At 37.5% G+C, this 27,824-nt stretch overlaps 2 protein-coding genes across 3 annotated transcripts; one reads left to right on the forward strand and one right to left on the reverse strand.

Moving 5' to 3' along the window:
• Nucleotides 1-53: 53 nt before the first annotated feature.
• LOC121949898 (kelch domain-containing protein 10-like) lies at nt 54-8,624 on the reverse strand. Its single transcript, XM_042495732.1, has 10 exons — nt 8,413-8,624; nt 6,298-6,390; nt 5,454-5,675; nt 4,102-4,256; nt 3,818-3,966; nt 3,116-3,200; nt 2,965-3,031; nt 2,819-2,866; nt 2,578-2,717; nt 54-578 (listed from the first exon to the last, which is right to left on the reverse strand). Exons 1-10 carry the CDS (start codon nt 8,495-8,497, stop codon nt 369-371), a joined length of 1,254 nt encoding a protein of 417 aa, XP_042351666.1. The 5' UTR covers nt 8,498-8,624; the 3' UTR covers nt 54-368.
• A 5,347-nt stretch (nt 8,625-13,971) lies between these two features.
• Nucleotides 13,972-27,111, forward strand: LOC121950399 (ubiquitin-conjugating enzyme E2 H-like). 2 transcript variants are annotated; one of them, XM_042496386.1, is made up of 7 exons: nt 13,973-14,248; nt 19,832-19,908; nt 20,522-20,596; nt 20,685-20,724; nt 21,483-21,535; nt 23,735-23,863; nt 24,554-27,110. In XM_042496386.1, the coding sequence occupies exons 1-7, from the start codon at nt 14,196-14,198 to the stop codon at nt 24,676-24,678; spliced, it is 552 nt and encodes a 183-aa protein (XP_042352320.1). In that variant the 5' UTR covers nt 13,973-14,195; the 3' UTR covers nt 24,679-27,110. The 2 variants fall into 2 exon arrangements, with proteins under 2 accessions (XP_042352321.1, XP_042352320.1); XM_042496387.1 differs by lacking the exon at nt 20,522-20,596 and having other exon boundaries at nt 13,972-14,248; nt 24,554-27,111.
• The last annotated feature ends 713 nt before the right edge of the window (nt 27,112-27,824 follow it).

Here is a 27,824-nt window from a genome sequence, read left to right on the forward strand (position 1 = left end):
CATACAGTTGCATAGACTTGGATTATACTGCTCATTTTGGGAGAGTTTGTAAATTGATGTCTTATTTACTTCAATTCATGGAGGATATTGCATTTTTTTTCTCTGTAAACCGTGGATGCATGCAAGAAAAACAGTTCCTAGACAAATTCAACTCAGCAGTGGTTGAATATTTGATATACAAACTGTCATTTTCTGGTGAAGTATTCTTTTACAAAGCGTGCACATTAACGTAAAACTTAAGTTAAAAGGCATTCAAAGTTTTTCATAGACTTTTTTTGTCCTTTCAAGAAATTGTTGCCTCGTCATCAGTATTTTTAGAGTCAGTGCCGTTCCATCACATACCGTTTCCTTCAGTCTGTGTGCTGCGTCTATTTGAGCCGCTGAATTAGTGTGTGCGTCAGTCCCAGGCTGAGCAGCTGGAGGGTGGACAGCTGGGCAAAGTGAGGGAAAGTTTTCAGCAGTTTCTCCCAGGTCAGTTCCAGAAGGCTGGGCACCACCAACCACACTTTGTACAAAGAGCCCGTCCTCCTGTTCCCGGACATGTTGACGACACCGCCGTGGACGTACATGCAGCCAGCCTGACGGGGGAGAGAAGAAGCAGAAATTAGAGCTGCAACAATTAGTGAGTTGCATTAGTTAGTTAGTCTGTCTCAGAGGACTGATCATTTCAAAGTTAAGAGGAATGATTGTGATCAATGTTGAATCTTTTTATGGTTTACATGTTCAGATTTATTTTTAATTCTGTTAGATCAGCTAGTAAATGCTAACTTTGTTTTTTTTTCAACCTGGACCCTATTTGTCGTTGTTTTATCTAAATAACTAATGACGGAAAATGTTTTTCAAATCGGTCCAGTACTAAGCGAGAGGGCTGCAGATGGCAGCGGTGAATCTGTCTGCAATGTAACAACTTTGGGGCAGCACGTACACACCGTCAATTATCGTCCATTGAAAGTGTTTGTTTTTTGCCACTGACAGGCTCAGATTATTATGATGTGTCAACACTTCTGAAAGGATCCATACAATGATAGACTTTGTTAAAGAATAATATCTTTATTTATATATAATAATAACTATTATTACTATTATTAATTATTATTAATTATTATTTATTATTATTATTATTATTCTATTATTATGAGCAACTATGTTGACAATTGGTGAATCCTTTGTGTTAGGAATTGCTTACTTTATATCTTTGTAAACAGATTATTTTTGATATTGGTGAAACTAGTCAAGACATCTGAGGATGCCACCCTGGGCTCCTGGAAGCTTCAATGGACATTTTTTGTAATTATTTTTTGATATTTAAAGACTCAACAATTAATCCACTAATAGAAACAATCGGCCTAATTGATAAGAGCTTGACTGATATGGATTTTTAAAGGCCAATATAATGATAATGATTGGAATAAAAAAAGCTGATAGCTAATTGACTGGCCAATTTCAAGTTGACATATTGTTTGACAGGGTTGAGAAAATTCTATTTCTTATTTGAAACAAGATACGTTTAAGTGGAGTCCTTTCGTATTTTCAAAATATTTTTTTAATGGTTCATAAAACATAAAAAACATCCATGACTGGACCATGCATACAATGAGTTAAATTTGAAACAGTATGTGCTGGCATTTACTCCGTCACCAACTTATTCTCCTTCCAGCATGTGGTGGTGATTAATCTGTTGTTGCGGCTCAGCAAAAAATGTCATGTTTATACTTGTTAACCCTTTGAAGCCTGAGCAAATGGCTTGATATTTTTCAAAAACATGGCAATGAGCAACTTAAGAAGAAATCACCCAAAAATAAGCAAGAAATTTTTAGAAAGTAGCAAAAGTAAATAGTAGAATAAAAATTCAAATAAATGAAAAACCTGGAAAAGTAAAAACAACACACAAGGAAATGACCCCAAAACACCGCTTTAAAATTGTAGTATTTTTGAAAAATGATTTAAAATATTTTTTGATAATTATAAATATAGCTCCCTGAGCATTATTACGAGCTTTTTTTTTAAAAGTTATTTTCCAAATCTACCAATATCTTACTTACTAATTTATAGGACATTTCTTTCCAAGTTGCTCTTTGCCCTTTTCTCAATGTTTTTGAAGGAAATCAAACCATTTGTCAGGGCCGAAGTGTTTTAATGCTTGCGAGAGGCATCTGAATGCAGCAAAAGAAAAGTGATGTTGATCCAGGTTTCATATTGTTAAAATGAAAAACAGTACACTTCTTTGCAGTCACACAGCAGAGGGGACCTGCTTTCTCTGGAGCTGTACCCACTGACCATCAAACACAACCCCCCGTATGTCCTCATGTGACTGCTTGAGGCTGCGCAGTTATGGCCACTATGAAACCCAAGTTCAGCCACTAATGATAGTTTGTGAAACGTTCAAACGGCAACAGTTTAAGCACTAAAAATCAAAAAGAATCAACCTCTAATTGACAATGACAATAATGATTACTTGCAGCCCTACAGAGCATAAAACTGGTTTCTATCTCCGTTTTCATCTCTTTTCTCGCCCGCTGCACAGAAACAATCTGCTGGCCGAGTTAGATGCAAACGTATGAATGATAATTTACTAACCGGAGTGACTGCAGCGCAGTGAAAGTAGGCCGGCTCGGGCATAGCGGCAGGCAGCTTGGTCCACTGAAACGTCTGCAGGTTGATCTTCCACAGGTCGGACAGGATCATCTCTCCGTTATAACCCCCACATATAAACACCTCTGGAGCAAGAAACAGGGCGAGACACGGTTTAAAATAAAAAGAAAACCACAAATATTTCAGAGATGTGTGTCCAGATAATGCTCTGTGAAATACTTCTCACCATCTTTGACCTGCACACAGCTGTGACAACGGCGGGCAGCAGGATATCCTGTCATGATAATGACAAATAAAGTAAATTCAATGTGTGGGCTTCAATTACTTCATTCAGCAAAAAAAAAAAAAAAAAGCTGAACATAAATCACAAACCTATTTTTTCATGGGGTTTGGTGACTATTTCCTCCCAGTAATTTGTCTCCAAGTTATATGCGTGAATCTGATGGAGACAAACAGTATTATAAATAAAGGAGTAGAACACTATTTTTCTGTCAGATTTTGTGTATGTGCTTGTTCCTCTCACCTTATCCAGGGGATATGACGTCCAAGAAGTCCCACCTCCTAAAATGTATATTCTCTGTCCATCATGAGCTAGTTCATGTCTGTACCTGTGAAATCATGCATTCATTGTCAGTGTAGTTTTATTAATATTCTAGTGATTTACTATCAGTCACAAATACTGTAGTTTGTAAAGGGACAGCTCCAGCCAAAATCAAAAATACATGTAATCTCTTATTGTGGTGCTATTTCTAATAATAATAGTAATAATAATTATTAACTTTATCTATAGAGCACTTTTCATAAAAGGAATGCAGCTCAAAGATCTTCAGAATAAAAATAATTTAAAAAAGCAACACAAAAAACAAGATCATATAATCAAAAGACAGGTGGTGATAAACAAGATATAAAAGTCAAAGTAATAAGTATGGAGACCAGTAAGTAAAATAAGAGAATTAATAAAATAATAATTTTAGAATTCCATTAATTAAAAGCCAGTCTAGATAAATAGGTTTTCAGCTGTCATTAAAAAATGAGCCTGCTTCTCTTACAGCTTTTGGAGGGGTATTCCATAATTTTGGAGCTTAATTTAACAAGAGCTGCGCTGCCTATTTTCTTGTGTGTATTTAAAAACCCAGCAGCAGAAATTAAGTAGAAATACAGGCGAGAGGAAAAAATTTTGATTTTGGAGTGAACTGTCCCTTTAACAGTGCGTGCGCTGTCTGACCTCTCTTCAGGTAGATCTAAGGGCGAGTTGTTGGGTTTCAGGTGGGTCCACTCTCTAGTGGTCAGGTCCAGCCTGTGCAGGTCCGTGCTGTAAAGGTAGCCTGTTGTCCCGCCAAACACGTAGAGGTAGCCATTTATGATGACCATCGCCTGGAAACGGACGAGAGTTAGAGCTGATTGTTGAAAGCTACATACAGTTCTCAAAGAGTTATTTATAAACGGTGAGACTGGGTCATATTTCGGGTCTTTATATCTAAGCTGGCTGTTCAGAGGCATCACTGTTACCTGTCCGTAGATCTTGTTGGGTTTCTTTCCTCTGCAGTTGAGCAGGTTCCATCGTTTGTACTGAACATTGCAAACGTGGACGTCGTTGCCGTTGTTTTCACCAAACGGAATCCCAGTGCCACCAAAAACGAGCAGGTTGTTTCCATGTAAGACAGCTGAGAGCGAGGCGGACATCAACACAATCAGTCACAACACAATTACGGAACTTTTCAAGGACCCCCATCGAGACAGATTCTTGCTTAACGTTTTGTAAAAAATGACGATTCAAACCGTATTCAAACATACTAAGTTCGCTGGTACACGTGATCGGAGAAACAGAGCGCACATGAAGAAACGTGCGTGATGGTAAACAAGAGGAAATGTGTCAATAAAAGAGACACAAAGACCATTTATGTAGACAACACATTCAACATTATAAAAAAGTGTTTGCGTGTTTCATTTTGGTTCTTTTAGTCGTAACTGAAGTCACACTCATCAGAACCAGACAGTGTGCTTTTGTCTTTAAGTCACTGCAGAAATCAGACTCCTGCAGAGAGCTGACAGTAATCTGGTCAGAGCAGTGTATGAGAGCGCACTGACTGTTTGTCAGACAGCTTACACAGAGGACATCAACGCTGCAGCCAAGATTTTGTTTACATTCAGAGTTACTCACCAAAACTCGCTCAGGTCTCATTAATGAAGCATGAGCAGAACAAAGTAAAGTGTGTAAAGTGTTCGTAGTGTTCAGATCTTTTCATAGATAATATCGTGCTCTGTTATGGTTAAAAAAACGTTAGATCTCATTAGAAGTGGGAAATAACTGGCATTTATTGGTGGTTTTGTGTGTCTCACTCTTTATGTGGGATTTGGTGAATAATTAAAAAACGTCAAAGAAAGCAATTCATAAAATCCCACTTACCATGTCTTAGCATTTTTTAGACTTTTGATAGATTGATTGAAGATATTTTTATTTTTTTAAGATTTTTTTTTTGGCATTTTTGCCTTTATTAGATAGGACAGATCAGCAGTGTGAATGGGGGAGAGAGAGGGGATGACATGCAGCAAAGGGCCGCGAGCTGGACTCGAACCTGCGACCGCTGCTGCTCGACAGTGCCATTATACTTGGGGTGCCTGCTTAATCCATTAAGCCACCGGACGCCCCATCAAAGACATTTTAACATCAAATTAAGGCCTTATTTCTAGATTAATGAATTCAATGCCTTTTAAGATGTTTGAAGGGTCCCCGGGAACCTTGCATAAAACCTGATGCTCCACAGAAAGTGGTCAGAAACTCCACAGGTTACCTTTAAATAAGACCAGTAGGTGGTTCTAAAAGGAAAACATGTGGGTGTTTCCAAAATATCAATCCTTACCTGACATGGAGGCCAGCTCTGTGGGCATGTAGCCCTCTGTGCGGACCTGCTGCCAGGTGGCTGTGGCAAAATGAAACCGCCAAAGCTCCCTGAAAAGAGGGTAGTCTTCATTCTCCGACCCGCCAGCCTCCTCAAAGTCTGGATTGTAGCCTCCGAACACATACAGGTTGGTGCTGTCTGCAACACAGCGGTGTCCGCTGCGGGCGGGGGGTACACAGTGTCCTGTGGGAGGAACAGATTCAAAACAGGCAGAACGTGAGAACCCCTCATGTAGATGTGAAAGGAGATGCTGTCACCAGAGAACATCTTAAAATATCAAACAACAACATGTGCATCGTGTTGCAGGGCTCCTACAGCTTAAGGCAAGTCAGGTTTCTTTAAAAATGAAATTTAAGACTAATGTTAAATACAAAATTGATAAAAAAAATAACTTGAAGATAAGGAGAATTTTCCCAAGTATTTATTCTAACACAAAACATTTTTGGTGCTTTAAATGCAATCAGGCGATTAATGTTACCAATAATTGAGATTTTACAATGCAATGATTTATACGATCCTACTCCCCACGTCATAGCAGTTATAAAATTTCAAAGATCGATTTCATACATTTAATACCAATCAAGACCTCATTTTTTGATCGATGAATCTAATGTGTTTTAAGCGGTTTTAAGGAGCCGTGGGAACCCTGTGTTGTCCTCACCCAGTGTTTGGCTGTACGTGAAAGAGATGGCAACTGGTGGGTTTTACAGCGTGACAGTATTCATTTAACTCAGTCACTGTCAGTTTATCTGTCTCCTGCTCTGAGGTGAAACAGTATGATGAAAATGTCGTGTACTTTCAGCACCTTCTCTCAGAAACCTGTTGGGGATCCGCAGGTTGGGGCAGGAAGGGGAGAAGATGCGCCGGGCCTGAAGCCACCGTGCCCGCTTCTTGGAGCCTGTCAGTCACCATACAACAAGTACGAGAAGAAGAAGACAGATACAAAGACACGTTCAGTAGATGTGCTGCCTGTATGTTGAGGCTGGACTGAGGACACAAACGAAATCTGTCAAATTTACCTTTTAAGGATAATTTTCTTTTGAGAAAGTTTTTTAAAGTCTCTGGTTAAAATGTTTATCATCAGAACTAAAAGTCCCATTAAGAGTGGCACTTTGGTTGTTGATACTCAATTTCAATCTTAATATTTCACTTATTATTAATGGTAATGACCATGGACGGATTACTGATGGATTACGCCTCTTTTTAACCTCTTGGGTACCGACCAGGAAGAGTCTCAAAATGACTGCAAAAGATGCACAGAACTACATAGAGAAACACAAAAAAAGACAAAATGATCTCAAAGAGACACAAAATTACAATAAAGACACACAAAACCACAAAAAGATGCATGACAATTACAGAGGGATGCAAACATTTTGTTTCTTCTTACTCCTTTTCAGACAAGAAATTTAAGTTAATGTTGCCTATTAAAATCTGCCATATATGTTCACTATGTTTTTTTTCATATGCATAGTATTTTATTTATCATTATTATTATCAATGTCCAAAATAAAGCATATTTAATTTTTAAAAAATAAAGAAAAAGAGGCAAAACCATCAACAAAGTCTGTGTTTCTTGCTCCAGGGTTCTGACAAAATTTCAAAACTTTTACATGACTTTTCCAGGACCCAACATTTATTTTTGTCCTTGACCCATGTGCCGGCATTTTTCGGATATCTTTCAAACATGATTTCAGCTAGGGGGCTTTCATAAAAGGAGACTTGAAATGCAGGGAGAAGATGACAAAGCATACGTGAAGGTAAATAAATGTCACACACTCAGCAATGTGAAATTGACAGCAGCAGAAAATAAAGTTGCTGTGACGTTATATGGATATTATCCAAAGAAACATCACTTTAACAATTTCATTTAACACAGCAAAATTCTATGACTTTTCCAAACTTTCAATTTTTACTAATCCCATGAATCTGTCAGGCCTGGATAATGTGTTTGTGAAAATCCATGACTTTTCCTGTTTTTTTAATGACCGTGGAAACCCTGTTGCTCTTATGTGGGAGAGGAGGTGGGGCCTTTTGTAATCCACCCATGGTTAGGTCAAATTATATTGGCACACCTTTTGTGGAGTTTAACCCTTTTAAACCTGAGTAAACTGGCTTGATTTCTTTCAAAAACATGGGAAAAAGGCAATGAGCAACTTAAGTAAAGTGAAATGTAAAAAAAAAAGAAAGAAAAAGAAAATTACCTAAGAAGAAGAAAGAAAAAACAAACAAGAAAATTATATGAAATAAGTGCTTAATCCTAATTATCATATTAACATAAATATATGTTTATATCCTTTTTTTCCTGTCACCTTTTACTTATTTATGCTTCTTTTTTTCCATATTGCTCATTAATTTTTCCCCTATATTTTCTAAAGAAATCAAAGCATTTTGATCAGTTTGCTTGTGAAATGTGTCTGAACACAAGACGAGAAAGAGGATGTCGATTCAGGTTTCAAAGGGTTAAAGCTTTTTGACGCATTGAACATACAGAATTGAACTATTATAAACTTTTTCTAGTCCCCAAATAATAATATTTAATTGTATCAGTGAGGTGATGCTAACGTTGACCGTTATTGTTAGCATCCCCCTCCATGAAGATAATGCTCGTCCCCACCTCTCTTTCTATCAGTGCACAATATTTTAATAAACCCGTAAAGTAAATAACTTTATCAGTATGGCTCAGATACCTGCTGCTTTTCATTCACTCTTATTTCTGCTGGCTTCCGTAGCAACGTTAGCTAGCTTTGGCCTGTGTGCTGCAGCGGTGATAACACCACATCTTTAACTCAGACAAAACTCACACACATGAGTGTGTGAGACAAAATAAACTAACACGAGCTGGATTAACTCTCAGTTCACGGTTAGCTTTGCTGACTGCAGCGGGCTGCTTGTTCTCGCAGAGGTTTTGTTTACAGACCTGAGTCTCGGACGGAGGGCCTCCACGACAGTTTCTCAAACTTGTTGAGCTGACTGAAGGTACCGTCATGTTCCGCCGACGACATCTCGACAGGGATCCGCGCAGACAGGCCTCACACCTGGACCACGACCCGCTTCGCTTTACCCACACGGAGTGGCATGAGCCCGCGAGCTCCCGCAGTCACACCAAAATAAAGAAAAAACCCACAACGGACCGTCCTCACCTGCTGCTGCCTGCAGCGTCACAGCCAGCTGGCGCGAACCGACCAATCAGAGAGCGGGAGACATTCATGTCGCGTTCAAGAGTCACACGGTGATGTTTACGTCCTGAAAACTGCAATGGCCTTAAATGTTCTTAATTATTATTATTATTTTCTATTCAATTCAGCTTTAATAATACAAGTTTTTTTTGGACTATTTTATTTTCAGTTTTGCAATGTTTACAAACATACCATTATACCAACGGTATATTCAATTCAAAGTGTTTATTGTCATATGCACAGTATGGAAACATGTTTCCCTGTACAATGAAATTCTTACTTTGCTGTCCACAGAATGCCTAACGTGTAGCAAATATAAAAGAAATATGAAATAGAAATTTAGAAATTTACAGTAGAAGAAATTTAGAAATTTACAATAGAAGAAAGAACAGTGCAATTGTGCATGTGCAAATGGAATAATAATAGTAAACTGTCAGGTACAGTTATGAGGTCGTGTATGTGAGGTAGTTGCTGTGTGAGCTCCTGTCAGCAGTTTAGGAGTCTGATTGCAGCGGGAAAGAAAGAGTTCTTTAGTTTAGTATATGGACATAACATAAGGTAAGGCGTAAAGGGTGAGCTTCCTTACCTTAACAAAAAAACAAAACAAAAAAAACAAACAAACAAACATACAGTCAGTGTGCAGAGGCAATACAAACAACTATATTAAGTACTTGGAGTAAGAGATGTACCGATATGGTCTAAATATGGCTGCCAAATTTTCAAAAACGTGTTGTATCGTTTTCTGAGACAATATGTAATTTTTTCCAGGGGGATGCAACTATTCATCTCAAAAGACCACCTGTCAATAAAAAGAGAGGAATCAGATTTCCATGACACAGCAATGCACTTCTTGGCCACACATAGAGCGACCTCCATAAACTTGAGTTGTGCATTGTTTAGAGAACCGCGAATACATGTAAAGTTCCCCAATAAACACAGTTCTGGGTCCAGTGGAGCACTAACTCCTGTGATCCTGGTTAAAGTGCAACAGATATCATGCCAGAAAGGCCTCACTTTGGTACAGTGCCAGGTACAATGTAGAAAGGAACCAACTTCAGTATCACATCTGAAGCACATCTCTGACAGGTCAGATTTGAATGAATGTAATTTTTCTGGGGTAAGGTATAACTGATGTAGAATATTATAGTTAATCAGTCTATACCGGGCATTGATAGTAGTTGACAAGCTTTTCTGACATAAATCTGCCCAATAATACAAGTTTGAAACTATAACAAAAAGCAACGAATGATCAAGGAAATAAGCATGTCATTTAGTCTTAGGCTATGTTTATGATTTTGTGCTTTGCTTGAAAGATATAATTTTTGTATTTACCAATTATAGGAGAGAATCTGAAGATGAATTCCTTTTGTGCAACCTTATTATTGTTGGCTAAATTTCACATCCATAAATGTGAGGTGCTGAGAGTGAAATCCTCCTTTCAGTCCTTCAAACAGGAAGAAGTGGTCGAGTGGCTCCTTTTGTTCAACTGAACCAAGAGTTAACCTTTCGCCCAGATCTTCAGGGGCTGCTTTGCTGACATGAGGTAATCTGGATTTGAAGCTTGTTGGGATAGGCTGACGGAGCAAAACAGATCAATCCCATGAGAAGCTGATATGGCTTTTTCTGCATAGACTGGGTGAAAATAAACAAAGTATTGTGAAGTATTGTAATCAAGAGTTGTATCAGTGACTGTGACAGAGCAGATCATGAACAGATTGGATCAAACAGTGTTGTTTCCCTGCAGTTTACACTCACTGACAACACTCCACGGCAGGGGTGTTTTTCCATGCAGTCATATTAATATTTAACATTTAAGGTCTTTGCTGCCTGCCGAGACACTATTGTCATTTATGTTTTTGTATTGCACTGATCTGTTTCTGCTGTCCACAATACATCAGTCTATTAACTTGAGATCTATGATGTCCACCACTGTGTCCTTTAATGAGTTTCTTTCTCACTGGAAATTTGACTTTGCCATGTAATAAAAAGAAGTTTACACGGGTCATTTGTCAGAAGAGTTTCAGCCTCAGTTAAACAGTTAATGTAACAATGCCTCTGAGAGTGCGTAGAAAATGAAGCCAGTGTATGAAATGCCACTGGTGGTAAGAAATTCCTGAACAATGAGGTGCAGCGGTGTTAATGAGATTAAACAGGAGATGAGTTGACAGCTTTGGTTCATTTAACTGATCTACTCATAAGATCATGGAGGTCTTCACATGATACATCTCATCAAAGTGATTAGTCTGGCTGGGAGATGCACTACTTTCATGATCTTTGTTTGTTCCCGCATGAGAGATTAAAAAAGGTGTAAATAAATTACCCGAAATTATGTTATTCAGAAATACAATGTAAAATGGTTCTAACAAAGTATAGTTTTAACCTGGAAAATGGAAGGCATGACATGATTGATCTGACTTGAACTTAAGTGTAAGTCTGCAACATATCAGTCATCAGACTTAATTTGTGAAGTACTTTTACAAACAAAACTGTAACACAAAGTGCTTCGTACAACAAAACCACTAAAGCACTAATATAAGATTGCTCATTATAACTGAGGAAATGCTACCAAAAGAAGGGAACAACAGAGGCAGGATAACACTGAAAAATAAAAAGATAAAACTAAAAAAATGGAAAAACTAAAATAAAATAGAATAAAATATTCCAAAGAGCACATAAAAGGAAAAGGAAAGGATAACAGCATAAAAGTGGAATAATATATAAATATGTTTAAAATAATGATAGTATATACCATTCAGTCAAACAGACTAAAATGTTTAAATGATCAATAAATAAATAGGTAAAGGTCAATTAAAGGCCAGACTAAAAATGTAGATCTTGAGTTTGCTTTAAAAATCTCAATCCCCCCTGCTGCATTTACATTTTTACAAATTAAAAAAGGATGGATATTCACTGTTGTTAATACCATATATTTAATGTTAGTCCATTATATATTTGGTGAAAGAAATTTCTGAATTTCTGAGACATTTTTGAAGTAATGTACTGGTATTTGTCTGAAGAGTAACATATTAAAAGCATTATTACAGTATATGATTTGTAATTATGACTTTTTTGTCATTTGACTGTTTTACCATTACCATGACCAACCATCTCAACAGTTTGGCCTATATTAAAAAAGCCTGTTTAAAAAAAAAAACATTTACTTTTGTTATCGTAGCCCCAAGAAAATAAAAAATGCAGACCCTTTTAACCCATGGTGAGGACTTTAAAGGGTTAAGTCACATTCATTTTACTTTGCTCCAGATGGTTGGAGTGACACATTTAACAACATCAGCAAAACAAAGAATTTCGGGAGTGTACTTGCTGTTGTTATCATATGACAAGCAAGGGTCCCATGACCTGAGGAGGTCATCATATGACCACTGAAGAGCCATGAATCTCAAAGTCCATGTGATTTGGGATCTCAACTAAATTAAGATTTTTACTCGTTATGAGTGTGTTTTCACAAGCATGTCATGGTGATAACATTTGCACACATTCACTATTGCAGACACGGACACATTTTAGTTGCTCTTGCAGATCTTCTTTCAAACAGACGAATGTGCTAAAGGAGTTTGGGTGACCTGAACTCACTGACTGTAAACCGTTATGTTTACACTATTTGCCAAAAGTCATAGGGAAATACATGTAAGTTAAATGGAAGGCAGATTTTTTTTTCCATCACAAAGACAATAGATTAACAGTATTACAGTACCTCTTTTATCAGGTTTACCTCTTTCTGCACATCACTAAAATGAACTACCAAGTCAATGTCTTTTTATTTATATATAGGCTAGTAGTGTATTTGTTGTCCAGAATCTCAAATTTGCCTCAAAGTGTTTAATCCCTTGATTTAGTGAAGAAAATAGGATGAAAGCGGGTAGAAAAGAGGAGAAACAGTGTTGTATTGTGTGTAGAGCAAACAGAACTATTAACATCACATGGATAAACAATATAAAACGCTTAATATTAAATATTAAGCAAGAAGCACGCACCTGCATCTTTCAATGAGATTTTGATGGCATTTCTTGATTTGCCTTCAGTCCATCTGATATTGAAACATTCAACTTTGATTTTATTATGATTATATTATTTACTAAGTGTAACTTGTTATGTTTTCGGTCATGAGAGGTGGAGCTTTGAATTGAAATGTATGATGAAAATGGACAAGTCAAACCAACATCTCTTTGTAAACAGTTTAATCCGAAAACAGTGTTATTATTTTGATGTGTTGCAGTACTGCGTTATATGTGTACTTGTAGCCAGAGGTGAGCACCTGAGTTACATAACCTCAGCTTGAGTCAGAATCAAGTCACAAATGTAATGACTTTAGACTTGACTGAACAAAATTTTAAAAAGACTTTGCAGCTCAACATAGACTTCAGATATAAAAAATATACGTACAACAACATACAAAGTCACTTTAACGGAAGAATAGTCAGAATATATCTCTCATAATTTGAGAAGAAAACGTTACACACAATTTTCCAATATGAGAAAACAAGTTTTACAAACATGTTTTAACAAATAAATACTAATTTTACAAAACATCCATAATGTGCCCCTGTATCTATCTACCTACCTACCTACTAACTAGGGGCCGACAGATTATTGGCCTGGCCTATTATTGGGGCAGATATTCAGCATTTTGCCAATTATCTGTATCAGCAATTGATTTTAATGATCACTGATGAAATTAACTAATTAAAAAGTGCAATGAAAGTGTCAGCACGGGAGGAACTTTTACTTTGTAAAGCCTCAAGGAGCTATTTTTATTCATTCCTTTTTATTTTAAATGTTCACATGATTTTATAAGAAAACAAAGTTGCTGGAAATTTGCTGTATTTGATGTTGAAAGTAACAGTTTTGATTAAATATTGGCTAAAAGCATTAAAAGAAAGTATTGTGTTGGAGTTTGTTATATTCCAAATTTTAAATACTGACAGATAGATTTTCATTTTTATTGTAAATGCATATCGGTTCAAATATCGGTTGTGGGCCGATATTGGTCCTACTATCTATTTATTTCTATCTATAAGTTAATTTCATCATAGATGTACGCATGATAGAAAAGCACAAACTTGCTCTTTACGCACTATTGGACCAGCCTTATAAAACAAGTCAGAAATACATGTTATATTTAAATTCCGACTTTATTTTTTTTGCAGGGATGATCACAGCATCTTTGTGACTGTCATAAATAATGAGTGAGAGTGTGGTTGTGTTTCTGTGTGCTGTGTTTCTATAGCTGCGCCCCTCCTCTCGTCAGTCTGGTCGCTGGAGGTTGATGTCACTGGCAGAGAGTCTCTTCAGGACAGGACACAACTAGGTAGAGCTGGTCAGAGAAACACTCGAGACCCGCCGAGAGGAGGAAAAGTGGGCGATGTTGCAGCTAGGATCTTGTTTACGGACATTGTGGGAAGGCTGTAGATACAGTCCGGAGGGCTTGTAGGTATTTTCAGACTGAAAGGTTGAGGTAGCCTCATCGCCGCAGTATTTTTAGATCACTTCTGAAAGGAATACAAAAATGTCGTCTCCAAGTCCGGGCAAGAGGCGAATGGATACCGACGTGGTGAAACTGTATCCTTTTCTGAACATAAACAACATGTAGCCACATCAAATCGACTTGTTTTATAATAATTGTCACCTCTCAAATGTTGACTAATAACACGTTTACTCCCGATAGCCGCTGTGAGGATGTATGCTGCTGCTAGCTGTGTGATATTAATAGATTTTGTTAAAAGTGTGTAATGCTAAACACTAAATTGTTTAGCTCTGTGTCTAACACCAGATTCTGCGGTTTGGTTAGCTAACTAGCTCAGTGTTAAGTTAGCAGGATAGCGAGGAAGCTAGTTCACATTCAGCGTTATTTGTGTGAACTCAGTCGTCTGTTAGCCATCGTCGGCTTGCTAACACATTAGCAGCGCTGTTCTTGTTTGTACCAAAAGCCAGAATTAGCAGCGGAAACTGTCGCAATATAACGTTGGCTGGAAACTCTGCGTTAGCTTTGAACGTTGTTAGCTTTAGCTCGGAGGCGATAAGTTAGCCTCTTGGCCAGTAATATGTAGTCCCACCGGACTGACAACACAACGTGAAGGATTAGCGAAGACTATTTTACATTTTAAAAACGCGTTTTGGAAAGACGTATTTATTTTTTTCACGATTTAGTGACGTTAACGTCAAGGTGGCTAGCTGTGTAGCATGCTATCACCAGGAGAAAACAAATAAGGTCGATGCAGCGTAACAGAGACGATCTTTGACTAAATGACAAAGTCAACAGCTAACTAATGTTGCGTTATTTAACGTTGGAGGACATAGAAACCAGTTTTTGTGTGTTTTAAATTGTTGCTCAAATACAAAAACATCTCGCAAATTGCTGCTAAACAAAACATAACAGTGAATAAGTCACGGTTGGCGTGTTCACTTCAAACAATAAAAATATGAAGCCAAATAATTTTAATCGAATTTTAACGATCATTTTTTCACAAAGGGAAAAAGGCAAATAATAAATAATGATTTTAATTTTTTTTCTCAACACTCTTTGAGGATTAATGTGACATGATGCTATGTTTCAGTGTGCTTATATCTGCCTACTGTTGTCTTCTTGCAATAAGTAATCATCGAATATATTGTTGTATTATTGCAAATTATTTGCAGTTATCAGCTGAAGTTTGCATGAAAGGGATTTCTGACAGCGTGAGCTGAATTGTTTTGTTTTTGTCCTGCAGCGAGATGCTGCTCTCTGATTGGTCAGCCTGTTACCATCCGGAATATGGTGGAGGGCGGGGCTTCACACACAGCTGATCGAGGAACAACAAGCGTGCTTTAGGGGCACATGCAGCAGGGATGGGGGCTGGGAGCATCCAGTCTATATGGCAGGACGGGTCGATATATTACTATGTTGTACTGACGCTTAATAGGTAAACATGTTGTCAACAGAACAAGGGCTTCTTGAACCGACAGAGAGCTAGTGATGAAACAGTTTTTATATTAATGCATTAGTTGAGCAATAATAATGATGATGCTAATAATAATAATAATAACAAGAAGAAACTTTATTTGTTTAGCACCCTTTCATACAAGAAATGCAGCCCAACATGCTTTACAACAAAGACATTGTATGCACCAAGTGCTTCACACGAAAAGACAGAAGACGTAAAGACATAATATGACCCTCATGTAAAAAAAAAAGATCAGAATAGAATACAAAGAATGCATAAAACTCACTTTATAATACTAATAAAAGTTAGAAAAATAAAGATAAAAATAGAATGCACAGGATGCATAACATAAGGTGGAAAATAAAATCCAGTGAGGTTAAAAAAGATTTTTAAAAAAGGCTAAAAATAGAGTGTATAAAATGCACAAAAGTAAGGAAAATACAACATTTTAAAGAGGTGCAGCGGTGCGTAGGTGCAAAACAAAATGCAAAGCAGTTAAGTCAGAGAACAATAGAAAATTCATGACCAACCATTTTGATTATCCTGTAGTCATTTATCAAGCAAAAATATTCAAACATTCCCTGATTTTAGTGACTAAAATGTTAAGATTTCCTGTTTTTCCTCAGTTTTTATTTATTTATTTATTTGTAATCTAAATTTCTTGGTGTTTTGCATTCATTCTTCAGTCAAAACAAGCTATTTAAAAATGTCACCTTGGACTCTAGGAAATAGTAATTGCGATTTTTTCCCCCCGTTATCTGTCATTTTATAGACTGAACTAGGGATCCTAAGTGTTTTACAGGCTGAGGACCCCTCAGCTGTACACACAATACAAACAATAACCGTCTCAGAAAGTATTGCAGTTAAACTTATTTTTATTATTAGCTCATTGTTATCAGTCAAATGGAAGTATATTTAAAGAGTTTCCCTTTTTTGAATTAAAATAAGGTGAAATTCTCCGTCCAGCTGCATTTTTTTCCCATTATTGTAACTAAGCAAATGTAGACGGTATGATAACAGTAAACTGTCATATCACAGTATACCTTAAAACTTGTATATTGTTGCAACCCTACTTACTACATTGTGTAAACTTGCGTTGCGTATTAAAGCAGGTGGATGGAGGTTGACAGGCGGAGGAGCATATCTGCCTCAGGCTGCAGTCTTGACCTATATTTGCCTTTCAGGCAGGTGAGAGACGAAACTCCACTTTGGGAATTATAAGTTGTTGTAAAAGGCAAAATATGGTAAATTCATATTTTAATTTAAGAAAAAAAAACTGTTGAAAGACTATCAAATAGCAATTTGGCAACCTCCTGCAGTTACTCTGAGGACCACCAAGGGGTTGCGGACCCCTGTTGAAGACCCTGGGACTAAACAGTAAATTGATTAATAACATAAAAGTTACTTAAATTGTTATGAAAAATGAAAATAATGACAGCTTCAGACAGCAAAGATATTGAGAATAGCTCCAGTCCTTTATAATTGAGTATGTTAAGGTTGCAGCTTTTATAAACCTTTAACCTCAGATGCTGGGAATGAATAAAAACTAATGTGCTGCGTAATATGTTTAAAGTCATTTTTTAAGAGCTGACAAACAGTTTGAGTTTTACATAACATTTTTTTAAGACTTATACACAGTCAGTTTAATAATAAAACATTTGCATAATTTATTTAATCTTAATAAATGACCAATCATCGAGCCTGTTAATAATTCAGTATAACACTGGTGTTTGTTAACCTGCACTTGAGACTGCTGGTAAGAACCATAATAAACATGTACTCAAGTGCAGGCAGATTTAATGATTTGCTGGTAAAATGATTCTCTTATTTATGTCATTTTGAGAATATAAGAGCAGTGCTGCACGGTGATTAATAACATACATTTTTACCACATGCATGATCGTGGACAGTCATGTCTACAAAGAGATGCTAAAAAAAACAAAAATACAAAGGAAACTTATTGCTTTTTTGCTATTGTTATTATTGTTTTGTTTTATTAATGAGATTATAAAGTATGGATGAGGAATCTAAGAATAGAAACCAGGAGTCAGTAAGGGAAACACATGTTAGGATCCATCAGTTCTCATGTTGTGGATCTTGTTTCAGCAGTTTCTAATCCTGAGTGTAGCACCACTGTTTAACAGGCGATGTCATTCAGATGTTGTGGCTTTAAATCAAACACGTTAGATTGAACCACCGTTACAGAGCGCAGATTATTTTACTGTCCTCACAAATTGAGAAAAAACATCAGTGTAAGTTGAACACATCAGGCAGGATCGGCTGTATCTGGTCTCCTGCAGATGTTGTCTTTTAAATGTATGGTTAAAATGAAAAGATATGCTCAGAGCTGAAAACTAAATGCCATGAGAACTAAAGTTATGAATTAGGTTAAAAAAAATAATAATAAAAAAAGGACTCGTCTCTTTGTTCTGTGAGCTTTTCGTCGCATTAAAGGCTTTCCCTTGGGTAGTTACTTTACTCTTGAGTGAGCAAATGCTTGGGTTTCTATGGAAAACCCCCGGGGAAAGGCATAAGAGAGAGATGCACATTTTTTACAAGTCTACATCTATAACAGATTTTATTTATAGGACCCGTTGCCTCAGATCACATTTGGAGCCACTCGGTCTTCTTGCTCAGTGGTTTGCAAACCTTTTTCTTCTGAGTGAATGAGCTTTTTAAACCTCCTCCTGCGTTTTACAGTTGTTCCGCCTCCTGACAAGCTCTGTGGAGTTATTATTGTGCTCCAGCAGTTTGGCTAAATTAGCATCCTTGCGTTACCTTGGTTAGATTGTCGGGATGGAGATGACAAGAGGATTTATGACGGGATGATGAACAGTTCACTCGTGTGGTTTTTAAGCAATTTTTTTCCTCGTCTGTCATCATGTCAGGCTCACACAGACGGTATACGCCCAAGCTTTCTGTGCCGCTGTCAGACAGTTGACTCAGTGTCGTCTCTTTCTGTCGCCACACGCTGTGATTATGACACATCCTCCCCACCCAAGTCACCTCCCATCTTCTCCGGCTGTAGTTACCTGCAAAACAGATGAAAGATCTCATCAGTCTCCCTCACAGCGCAGCTGGCTGTGAGTGTTTATTATAGGGGATAACAGATAGAGTTGATCAGTTTTAGTCTTGACTTTTTTTTTTAAGGAATATGAAGGTTTGATTATTAAAGGTCCAATCTGTAGAAATTAGGGTATGTTTTGGCAGAAATGGAATATAATATAGCAAGTATGTTTTCTTTAGTGTATAATCACCTGAAAAAAAAGAACTGTTGTGTTTTTTGTTACCTTAAAATGAGCTTTATATATATATCTATATACAGATCAAGTCCTTGTCCACTGAGATATAATACAATATCCGAGAATGAACAAACCAAAAACTGGCTCTAGATTGGGGCGTTTGCAGTTTCGTGTTGACCACTGTAGTTAGCAGACCTTCGAGATGAGCAGTGTCGGAAAAACACTGAATTTTTAATGTGAAACTGCTTTATTCAGTGTTTATACCAGTTTAAATGATGGGTTCGGTTTGTTTTGGAGACAAAGTGTCCTCTGCAGATAACTTGTCTCCCGGTAAAAACTCCCTGAACATCTGATGTTAAGTTGTCAGACAAAAAAGGTGAGCACAGATTAACAGGTGAGCAGTCCTTCTTTAACATGCCTAACAGTTAGGAGAAGCACTGGTTTATAACATTAAACTTCTTTATTCAGTGTTTTTACTGGTTTTAACCACCTGGTCGGTTTGTTTTGGAGAGAAAGAGACCTCTGCGGGTAATTTGGCTCCCAGTTAAAAAAACCCTGAACAATGAACCCCGAATGAATTCTAACTGGGAGAAGCTTCAGATGTTTGCAGTCTGCAGTCCTCACCACGAGATGCCATCAAATTCCCCTAAATCCTAAACACTGATCCTTTAATATCATCTGTAGTCCAGCTGTTTGTGAACTTTTTCCACTGTATGATTAACAGCTGTCGTCATGTTTCATAAGTTGTTGTCGTGTTGCTGAGTGTGACATTGTTGCTGTTAAGTGTTCGTGTTGTCTGGTGGTCAAGTTTGTCTGACCCTGGATTATTGATCTCGCAGCTACGGCTCGTGTTATTGATCCTATATTGACGTCCACTCAGACAAGTTCTCAGCCTGTTTGTTTGTTGAACATGCGTTTGAATTCCCTGCCTCTCCTGTCCCGTTTGTTTCGGGTGTGCCTTTTCCTTAACCAGACGTCAGCATCGAGAGCAAGCATGAGGTCACCATCCTCAGTGGACTCAACGAGTTTGTGGTCAAGTTCCACGGTCCACCTGGAAGTGAGTTTGAATTTATCGATTTTCACATTTGACTTCTCATGAAACAGCTTTTCACCATCTGCAGGTCATTAAAATGTCTGACGTTTTATACATTTTAGGCCTTAAATTCATTAAAAAGTCTTAAATTTCTGTGCTCGTAATCGACAAGCTTGTTATTTATCAATATTTGATGTATTTTTGTATAAATGAGTCAGGCTCTTATGTATGAAATCCCACATTTCTGATGTTACAAATCTTTAAATCTACCTCTGAACCTAATACTGACGTTATACTATACTTACACTTACCTGTCGGCAAAATGTAGATTAACCAAACTCACGCTTAATAACCATTTTTCTATATAAAACCTACTTCTGCATGGGATCACATATACTTACTGTTATACTTAACTGCAAAGATGCATAAGAAAAAGATATTTTTTTCCCAAATATGAGTAATAAATTTGTTTAATAAATATCCTGAAAAGAACTACATTTAACTGTCTTGTACCCGGTGGACATTTAATCGGCATAGAGTACACTCTTTGTTGAAAGTTTAAACATTTGTTTTACATCCTGGATAAAACAGTTTTGTGTGTTTCAGTCCAGCATATAGATATTTCTTTTCTTTCCAGCGGCGTACGAAGGAGGTGTGTGGAAGGTCAGAGTGGACCTACCAGATAAATACCCCTTCAAATCACCATCAATAGGTACAAAATGTTGTGGTGAAGTCTTAAAATCTCCATATTAAATTTGACTCTATAATTATTAAATCCTGCTCCTTCTTTTTTTCTACAGGATTCATGAATAAAATCTTTCATCCCAACATCGATGAAGCGTAAGTGAGCCTTCAGTATTTTAGATATCACTCTTCAGTGATTGATTTCATGAAGTGTACATTGTCTTGCAAAAGTATTCACTCCCCTTGGCGTTTTTCCCATTTTGTTGCATTAAAACCTGTAATATAAATGGGTTTTTATTTATTTTTGTAATGGACCCTCATAGAAAATACACTAATTAAAAATGGTGCGTACATATCTATTCAACCCCTTTGCTATGACGCACCAAGACTCTGGGGCCTTTCAGAGCTACTTACATGTATATAAACTAAGGTCATGCAGCACTTTATTTAACTAATAATGTGACTTTTTTAGGTGATTGGTAGCTCCAGGTCTTAATTAGGGACGTCATAGCAAAAATGTTTGATTTTTTTTCATGTCACTTCACCAATTTAGACTTCTGTGTAGGTCCATTACAAAAAAAATCCAAATAAAAATCCATTTAAATTACAGGTTGTAATGTAACAAAATAGGAAAGACATGATAGTTGTAGTTACACGTTTAAGCAGTTAACATGGCACAGATTGAACTAATTTTTATGGCAACAGCCTGAGAGTTGCATAGAAACAATTTTATAATTGTGAATGTTGTTGCCTGAAGCTTATCCTCATGTTTGTTTGACATTTAAGAAATGATTCATACTGTGGAGGAAAAGCTGATGTTTTTATCTTGCTCGTTTCACCCCAGACTCCCCTGCTTTGCTCTGACTACGTATGCTGGGCTGTTACATTTGTACTCAGCGTTGCGTCTTTTTCAGGTCAGGAACCGTGTGTTTAGACGTCATTAACCAGACATGGACAGCTCTCTACGGTAAGTCACAGCTACAGCTTTCACCGTGATACCTTCATGCAGTTTCACCGGTCACTCGGTTAAATTGACTGACAGTGATAGCCAACCAAAAAACAGTGCGGCTTTAGGCAGAGCATCTCGCATTAATCAGCTTACACTTCAGTGATAACTGCGGCATGTATTGAGGTCATTCAGTGATAGATAAGAAGGTCCTGAAGCTGAGAGGACTCTAAACACAGCTTGGTGAACAAACTCACCTGGAGGGGATTTTTGTTTCACTTTGTTTCTGTTTGTTCCTGTGAGTGTTACCAAACGTCTGTCCAACAGAGCCCAGATTTAGTGTTTGGGCCTTTCATAGTTATTATGATTAAGTTATGAGACAAACTGATCGCAACAGTACGTCTTTAAAAAGTGGACCTCATGATAAGGGTTACATCTGTTTTTAAAATTAAACCATCCGCGTTTTAAAGACGGAGAGAGCGAGAGGTCCGAGATTTATCACGGCTGAAGAGAGACAATTGTGTGTATTTGTTTGTTTCTCAGCCAGACACTTGTTGTGTATTTGAAAACACCTTGATAAGTATTGGCCTATTTTGGGGGGTGGTGTGACGCTGGAGTGATGAGCAGTTAGCACAGATGATAATCGTTAGCTCCGATGACTAACAGACTGAGCAGCTGAACAAATGAAATAATGAAGTCAGTAATCTTATTTGAAGCCTGACTGAAAAAGGATTCAGGGTTTTATTACGGAATTATTAAAACGTTATATTGAATGAAGTGAGTTTCAGCATATTTAATTGATGTTTAATCGGTAATTGTTTAGTTCTAGCAAATATTTAATTATATAGCAAATTTGTATTATCTGAAAGTTGTTTGAAGCTGACGGACCAAAAGAGCTCTTCCGTAACTGAGTGTATAACGAGATACACAAAAATAATGGTAAAATCTTAAGAATACCTCAAGATACCCCTGGTGGTCAAAGGTCAAGATCACTCTGACCTTGCATTCAAATTTTTCTTGTGAATGTGATAACTCGAGATACCTTTAGGGAATTTCTTCAAATTTGGTGCAGATGTTAGACTGGGCTCAATGATGCGCTAATTAGAATTTGGTGTTCAAAGGTGAAGGTCAGTGTGACCTTGCATCCGTCTCATTTTCGCAATATCTGAAGATGGCCTTGAAGGAGTTTCCTCAAATTTAGCAATAATGTCCAGTTTGACTTAAGAATGAACTTATTAGAATCTGGTGGTCAAAGGTCAAAGGTTCGAGGTCAGGTTTTTGGCCATAACTCAAGAACCCTCAAGAACCACCTTGAAACTGTGCTGATTGTATAGATCTTTTGTGTTCGTGTTTTCACAGACGTGGATGTAACCTGTAAGGGCATCTACAGCCGCCTGGTGGTTTATCTGATTTTTACATTGTATTACAGCAGAGGGCACATATGGCCGGTTCCCATTAACCCATAAATTGCAGAAATTGAACTGCGAATATAAAATATGCCTAATGGAAACACATAAATTTGGGAAAAAAATTTATTCACAATTTATAACACTTTTTTGGCTTTTATAAGTCACATGATGCTAGAGCTTTGCATTTTTAGGCTCCTTCGGGCATGTTGTAGCAGGAGCTACAAGAGGTGTTAATGCATCACATAACTCTTAAAAAGTTGAGCTGATCATCCGAAAGTTTTGGATCCACAATTCTTCTGTGAAACTGTGGACTATCACCTCCCAGAAATCCCTCATACGTGGTCGCTCCCGTGTAAGGGGCTTGCCTTTTTATAATTGCTCGCAATAAGTCGTCTTTAGTTGAAATATTGACGGCTGGTGCGGTGGCTGCAATAGAAATAAACCCAATAATGTTTTATACTTCCATCCCCGTGTTTCATGTCATCTCACAATTACGTTTAATCAACATTTTAAAATATCGCTAAAGATTTGCACAGATCCGTAGTGGAAAGCCGCTTACAGTTTTATATTTTTCACATGTTCAACACATTTTACATATTTATAATTATATGTTTTATAGTCAAGTTTTTCTATTTCTCATCCTGATCTGTTTGAAATCAACACTTCATTACAATAGCGACCTCTAGCGGGTCATGTTGTAACTACGCACATGAGTGAATGAGTCAGAGTAATGAGAGCTCATCCAGCCGGCTGATATTTCTCTGGAGTTTTGTTCTCTGTACTGACCAATCTTTATCTCCACATCCACCAGACCTCACCAACATCTTTGAGTCATTCCTCCCTCAGCTGCTCGCCTACCCCAACCCCATCGACCCCCTGAACGGGGACGCAGCTGCCATGTACCTGCACCGGCCAGAGGATTATAAACACAAGATCAAAGGTAGCACACCATTTTCTTTTTTCTTTTAAACTTTATTTTTCTGAATTGAAAACAGTGAGACGCCACAGTGATACATATTTAAGTCATTAATAAACATATAATAAATCTCTCAATAAACAGCAGACCAAACTAAACCAAAACAAAAGAAACAGTAAAAAAAAAAAAAAAACCCTGACAGCAGCTACTAAGAACATCCACATAGTAATGGTAATAATGTTGAGAGAAGAAGAGAAAAGAGAAAATACACACATACACAATGTGCTCCCTCTTTTGGCTGTTGACTTTAATATCTATTATTATCGCATTGTTTGTCTCCCACTTGGACCACCACCTCATACCCTTTCCCTCTTATGTTATATGTACCTTTTTCCATTTCATTTATCAGTTCTACTAATTCTCTCCACCTCTCTACACAAGGAATTAAATTAATTTAATTAATTAAAGTCAGTTTATTTGTTATGTCTAAGTGCAGTTTTCTTTAATATTCTAATGAGATACACATCCCCGACCTCCACTTCTCCTCTTGGGATTTTCCCCAGCAGATTAAATTCATCAGTTATACAGATATCCAAGTTAATAGCACACTATTGTCTGACGTTAATGATATATTTCAAAACGCCTGAACACGTGAGTAAGTGGACCTGGAGTTGAGAGCACAGTCACAGTGAGTTTCTGTGTCTTTTTTTTCAGAGTACATTCAGAAGTACGCCACAGAGGAGGCTCTAAAGGAGCAGGAGGAGGGAGGGGGTGACTCCTCTTCCGAGAGCTCCATGTCAGACTTTTCGGAGGACGAGGCTCAGGACATGGAGTTGTAGTGAAGGGGGAGGTCCTGTCCGTTTCGCCTCACAACAGACTGTCGTTTCCTAAAGAGCAGAAACTCAGCACTATATTCATATTTAAACAAGACAATTTTTTACAGCAACACAAGGATTTTTATTGCTACACAAGGATTTGCAGTACGATATTGCAGAATAATAACCTTTACTTAGGAATTCATGACCACCTGCCCTTTCACCCTCCTCTTCAACCCCGAGAGCCTGTATAGATCAGAGAGGAGATCATCGTTCTTTTCCGCGATCTTTGGTGGCTTCAGTCGAGGCTTTCACGCTGCTTTACCAAGTCCAGACTGAGCAGTGAGACCAGCGCAGGAGGACGGAAGACTGATATTTTTCTTTACTGAACACGTTTCTACATCATCGGACATCTCTCCCTCGCCGACAGAGGACTGCAGGATGACAATCCACGATTTCTGAGCAGTGTCAACCTCAAAAGAGCGTGGAATTTTTGTTTTCCATTTAAGCGTCTCCTTTCGTTTTTTCTGACACTGCCGCCCTGAGGCGTCGCCATAACAATCATCACCTCTGAGGAGCTGAAGGCCGCAGCGCGATCATGTGCTCATCGTGTACAGACTGCAGACGGCCTCTGTGACAGGACTGCCCTCTGTGCAAACCTGCTGACACATCACACTCGATGCATCAACCATAACAACGCCACAGCACGTGTGTGTGTGTGTGTGTGCGTGCGTGCGTGTGTGTGTGTGTGCATGAATGTAATGCAGGGAGAATCATGGCGTATTGAAAACCTGTGTCGAACTGACCCCAGAGCAGAAATCATAAGAGAAGTCTCGCAGTCCTGATGCTTCTCCTCCTCAGCATCCATCTCCTCCTCCTCCTCCTCCTCCTCCTCCTCCTCCTCTCCGTTTTAGGAAAGTGTTTGTCATTCTCTGAGTATCTTTGTATATTGTGGCATGACACAGAACTAAAGTTGTGTAGGGCTTTGTGGAGATGTAGAAATGGGGGGGACGCCTGTGCGCTCAGCCTCCGTGTGAGCCGGGCGAGGTTCGGTGGAGATTATCCAGGTCCTTGTTGAATTATTGAACTTATTAACTTTGCCTATTGCTTGTGTTGAACTATAATAGGTGTTTGACTTGCGTAGGGATAGTTAGTTTTTTTTGTTTTGTTTTTCTTGCGGGTGGTGAATCCTATCATAATGTATTGTTTGATACTTATATAACACACTAGTTTAAAGACTAATTGTCCTGTAAAGATGAGGAGCATTAATACATCTTTGTCTGTGGGATGACTCTTTGTTGAATCAAATCCTTCAGAGACGTGTTGCACCCCTGCTCCACTTGCACCCCCCTTCTAATGAAAATGTGTCCATCAAAGATGATGTACGTCGTCAGACAGAAGTGCTCTTTGTTTTCAGCCATTCAACAATGTCACATTTACTTTTTCATGCTGTTGATGGCCTGTTGTTTTCAGAAATAGTGGGACCAAAATCTAGCGGATCTACAAGCTGAGTTTCATAATTGTTTCCCCGCCGAAAAAAAGGAAATCCTCCTCACACTGGATTTGGGGATGAAGAGTTTTCATGGAGGTTAGAGGATAAATGAATAATGTCCCTTAGAGTGTCAAACACTAGAGTGGCAGATTGGTTTAAATTTAAATTCAGACAGATTTTAGTTTTTCATCGTAAGAGTTTAAAAGCTTCAGTTTACCCCGGAGAGGTTCGTGTGCTCGTTCGCACCCATGCAGAGGAGGCGTTACAGTGACAGTTTACTGTTAAATTTCGTGATGGTACACTGGTATGTGTCTAAGCACGGGCTTGAAGCTTGATGCATGTTTGTGACATGCTCAGATCAGTTTGTATTGTTTGTTATTTCTGGAAGGAAATCTAAAACTTACTTTACCGCCATTAAAATGGGCTTCTTCTTCTTCTTGTTTGGAGAGAAATTGATTATATTCAAAAATTGACTTAAATATCCCTTTTATAATTTCCAAAGTGATATCAGGAATCTCTTCCATGGTGTCTTTAAAAGGGTTTACCTTCATTTGAGAATTAACATAGGTTGCTAAAACTAGCATGTCACAGTTTGGTTTTTTTTGACAAGGCATAAAAATGTATTTGTTGAACAGCCTATAATTAAAATGGCTCTAATTTGCCTCGGTAACCAAATATATGTTGGAGTAGGTCCTAGGACTACATGATGTCACACTCATTTGTCATTTGCAACAAAAAAAACAAACCACTGTCCAGGCTGGATCATCTGGATTCATCAGTGAATTGTGTATTTTTTTTTATTAATGAAACACATATATTTGATGCCTATAATTTTGTGTTTGAATGTTTTTATTTTTGTCTTTTAAACCCTATATCCAGGATACAAGTTGAGATATCCCTGATTTTTAAAAAAGCAAAAAATGAATAAATGTGCTTCCCTTGTAACTTGAAGAAAGAAATAAAAAAAAAATTAAAAAAGAACTAGTAGAAAATTATTTTGCTTTTGTGTGTTAATTAAGTGTCAGATTCAGGTGCTGCGGTAAGAAACAACTCCTAATTTAAGATTTCCACTTCATTAAAATGAGCCTATTTCTGCCAGTGTGATAAAAAGAGAACCCCAAAGTCATTACAGTTTTAGTCTTTGTCAAAATGATGACTTAATATCTCAAAATATTAAGAAAATTCCTCAAAATAATAAGAACATTTCTCAAAATCATGACTTAATGTCTCAAAATAATAATTTAGTATCTCAAAATAGTGGCTAAATATCTCAAAATAATGAGAATCTAATCAGTATTGTGACTTACTGTAGGGAATTTCTTTGAAAAAAATTATTTATTATTTATTATTTCGAGATAAGTAAGTCATTATTTTTAAACAGGCTACTATGTCATATTTCAAGAAACTTTTTTATATAATGACTTACTTTTTTCACCTCACACTGTCAGAAATGGGCTTCCATACTTCAAATTGTATGATTTGTTGAATTGATTTGTTCACAGGACATGGGACTAATCACATCATTTATGTAAAATCAAAATGTTTTTTTTATTCTGGAAACAGTCACTTCATGATTCCAGTATTGGTCTCTTATCTGTCCACTAGATGGCAGTCCTGCCTCTCTGTCTTAAAGACTGTAGAAGCGCGTTTGACCTGTCCGAAGGAGGAGGGCTACAAT

Source organism: Plectropomus leopardus, chromosome 11 (genome assembly GCF_008729295.1).
Source record: "Plectropomus leopardus isolate mb chromosome 11, YSFRI_Pleo_2.0, whole genome shotgun sequence".
NCBI lineage: Eukaryota > Metazoa > Chordata > Actinopteri > Perciformes > Serranidae > Plectropomus > Plectropomus leopardus.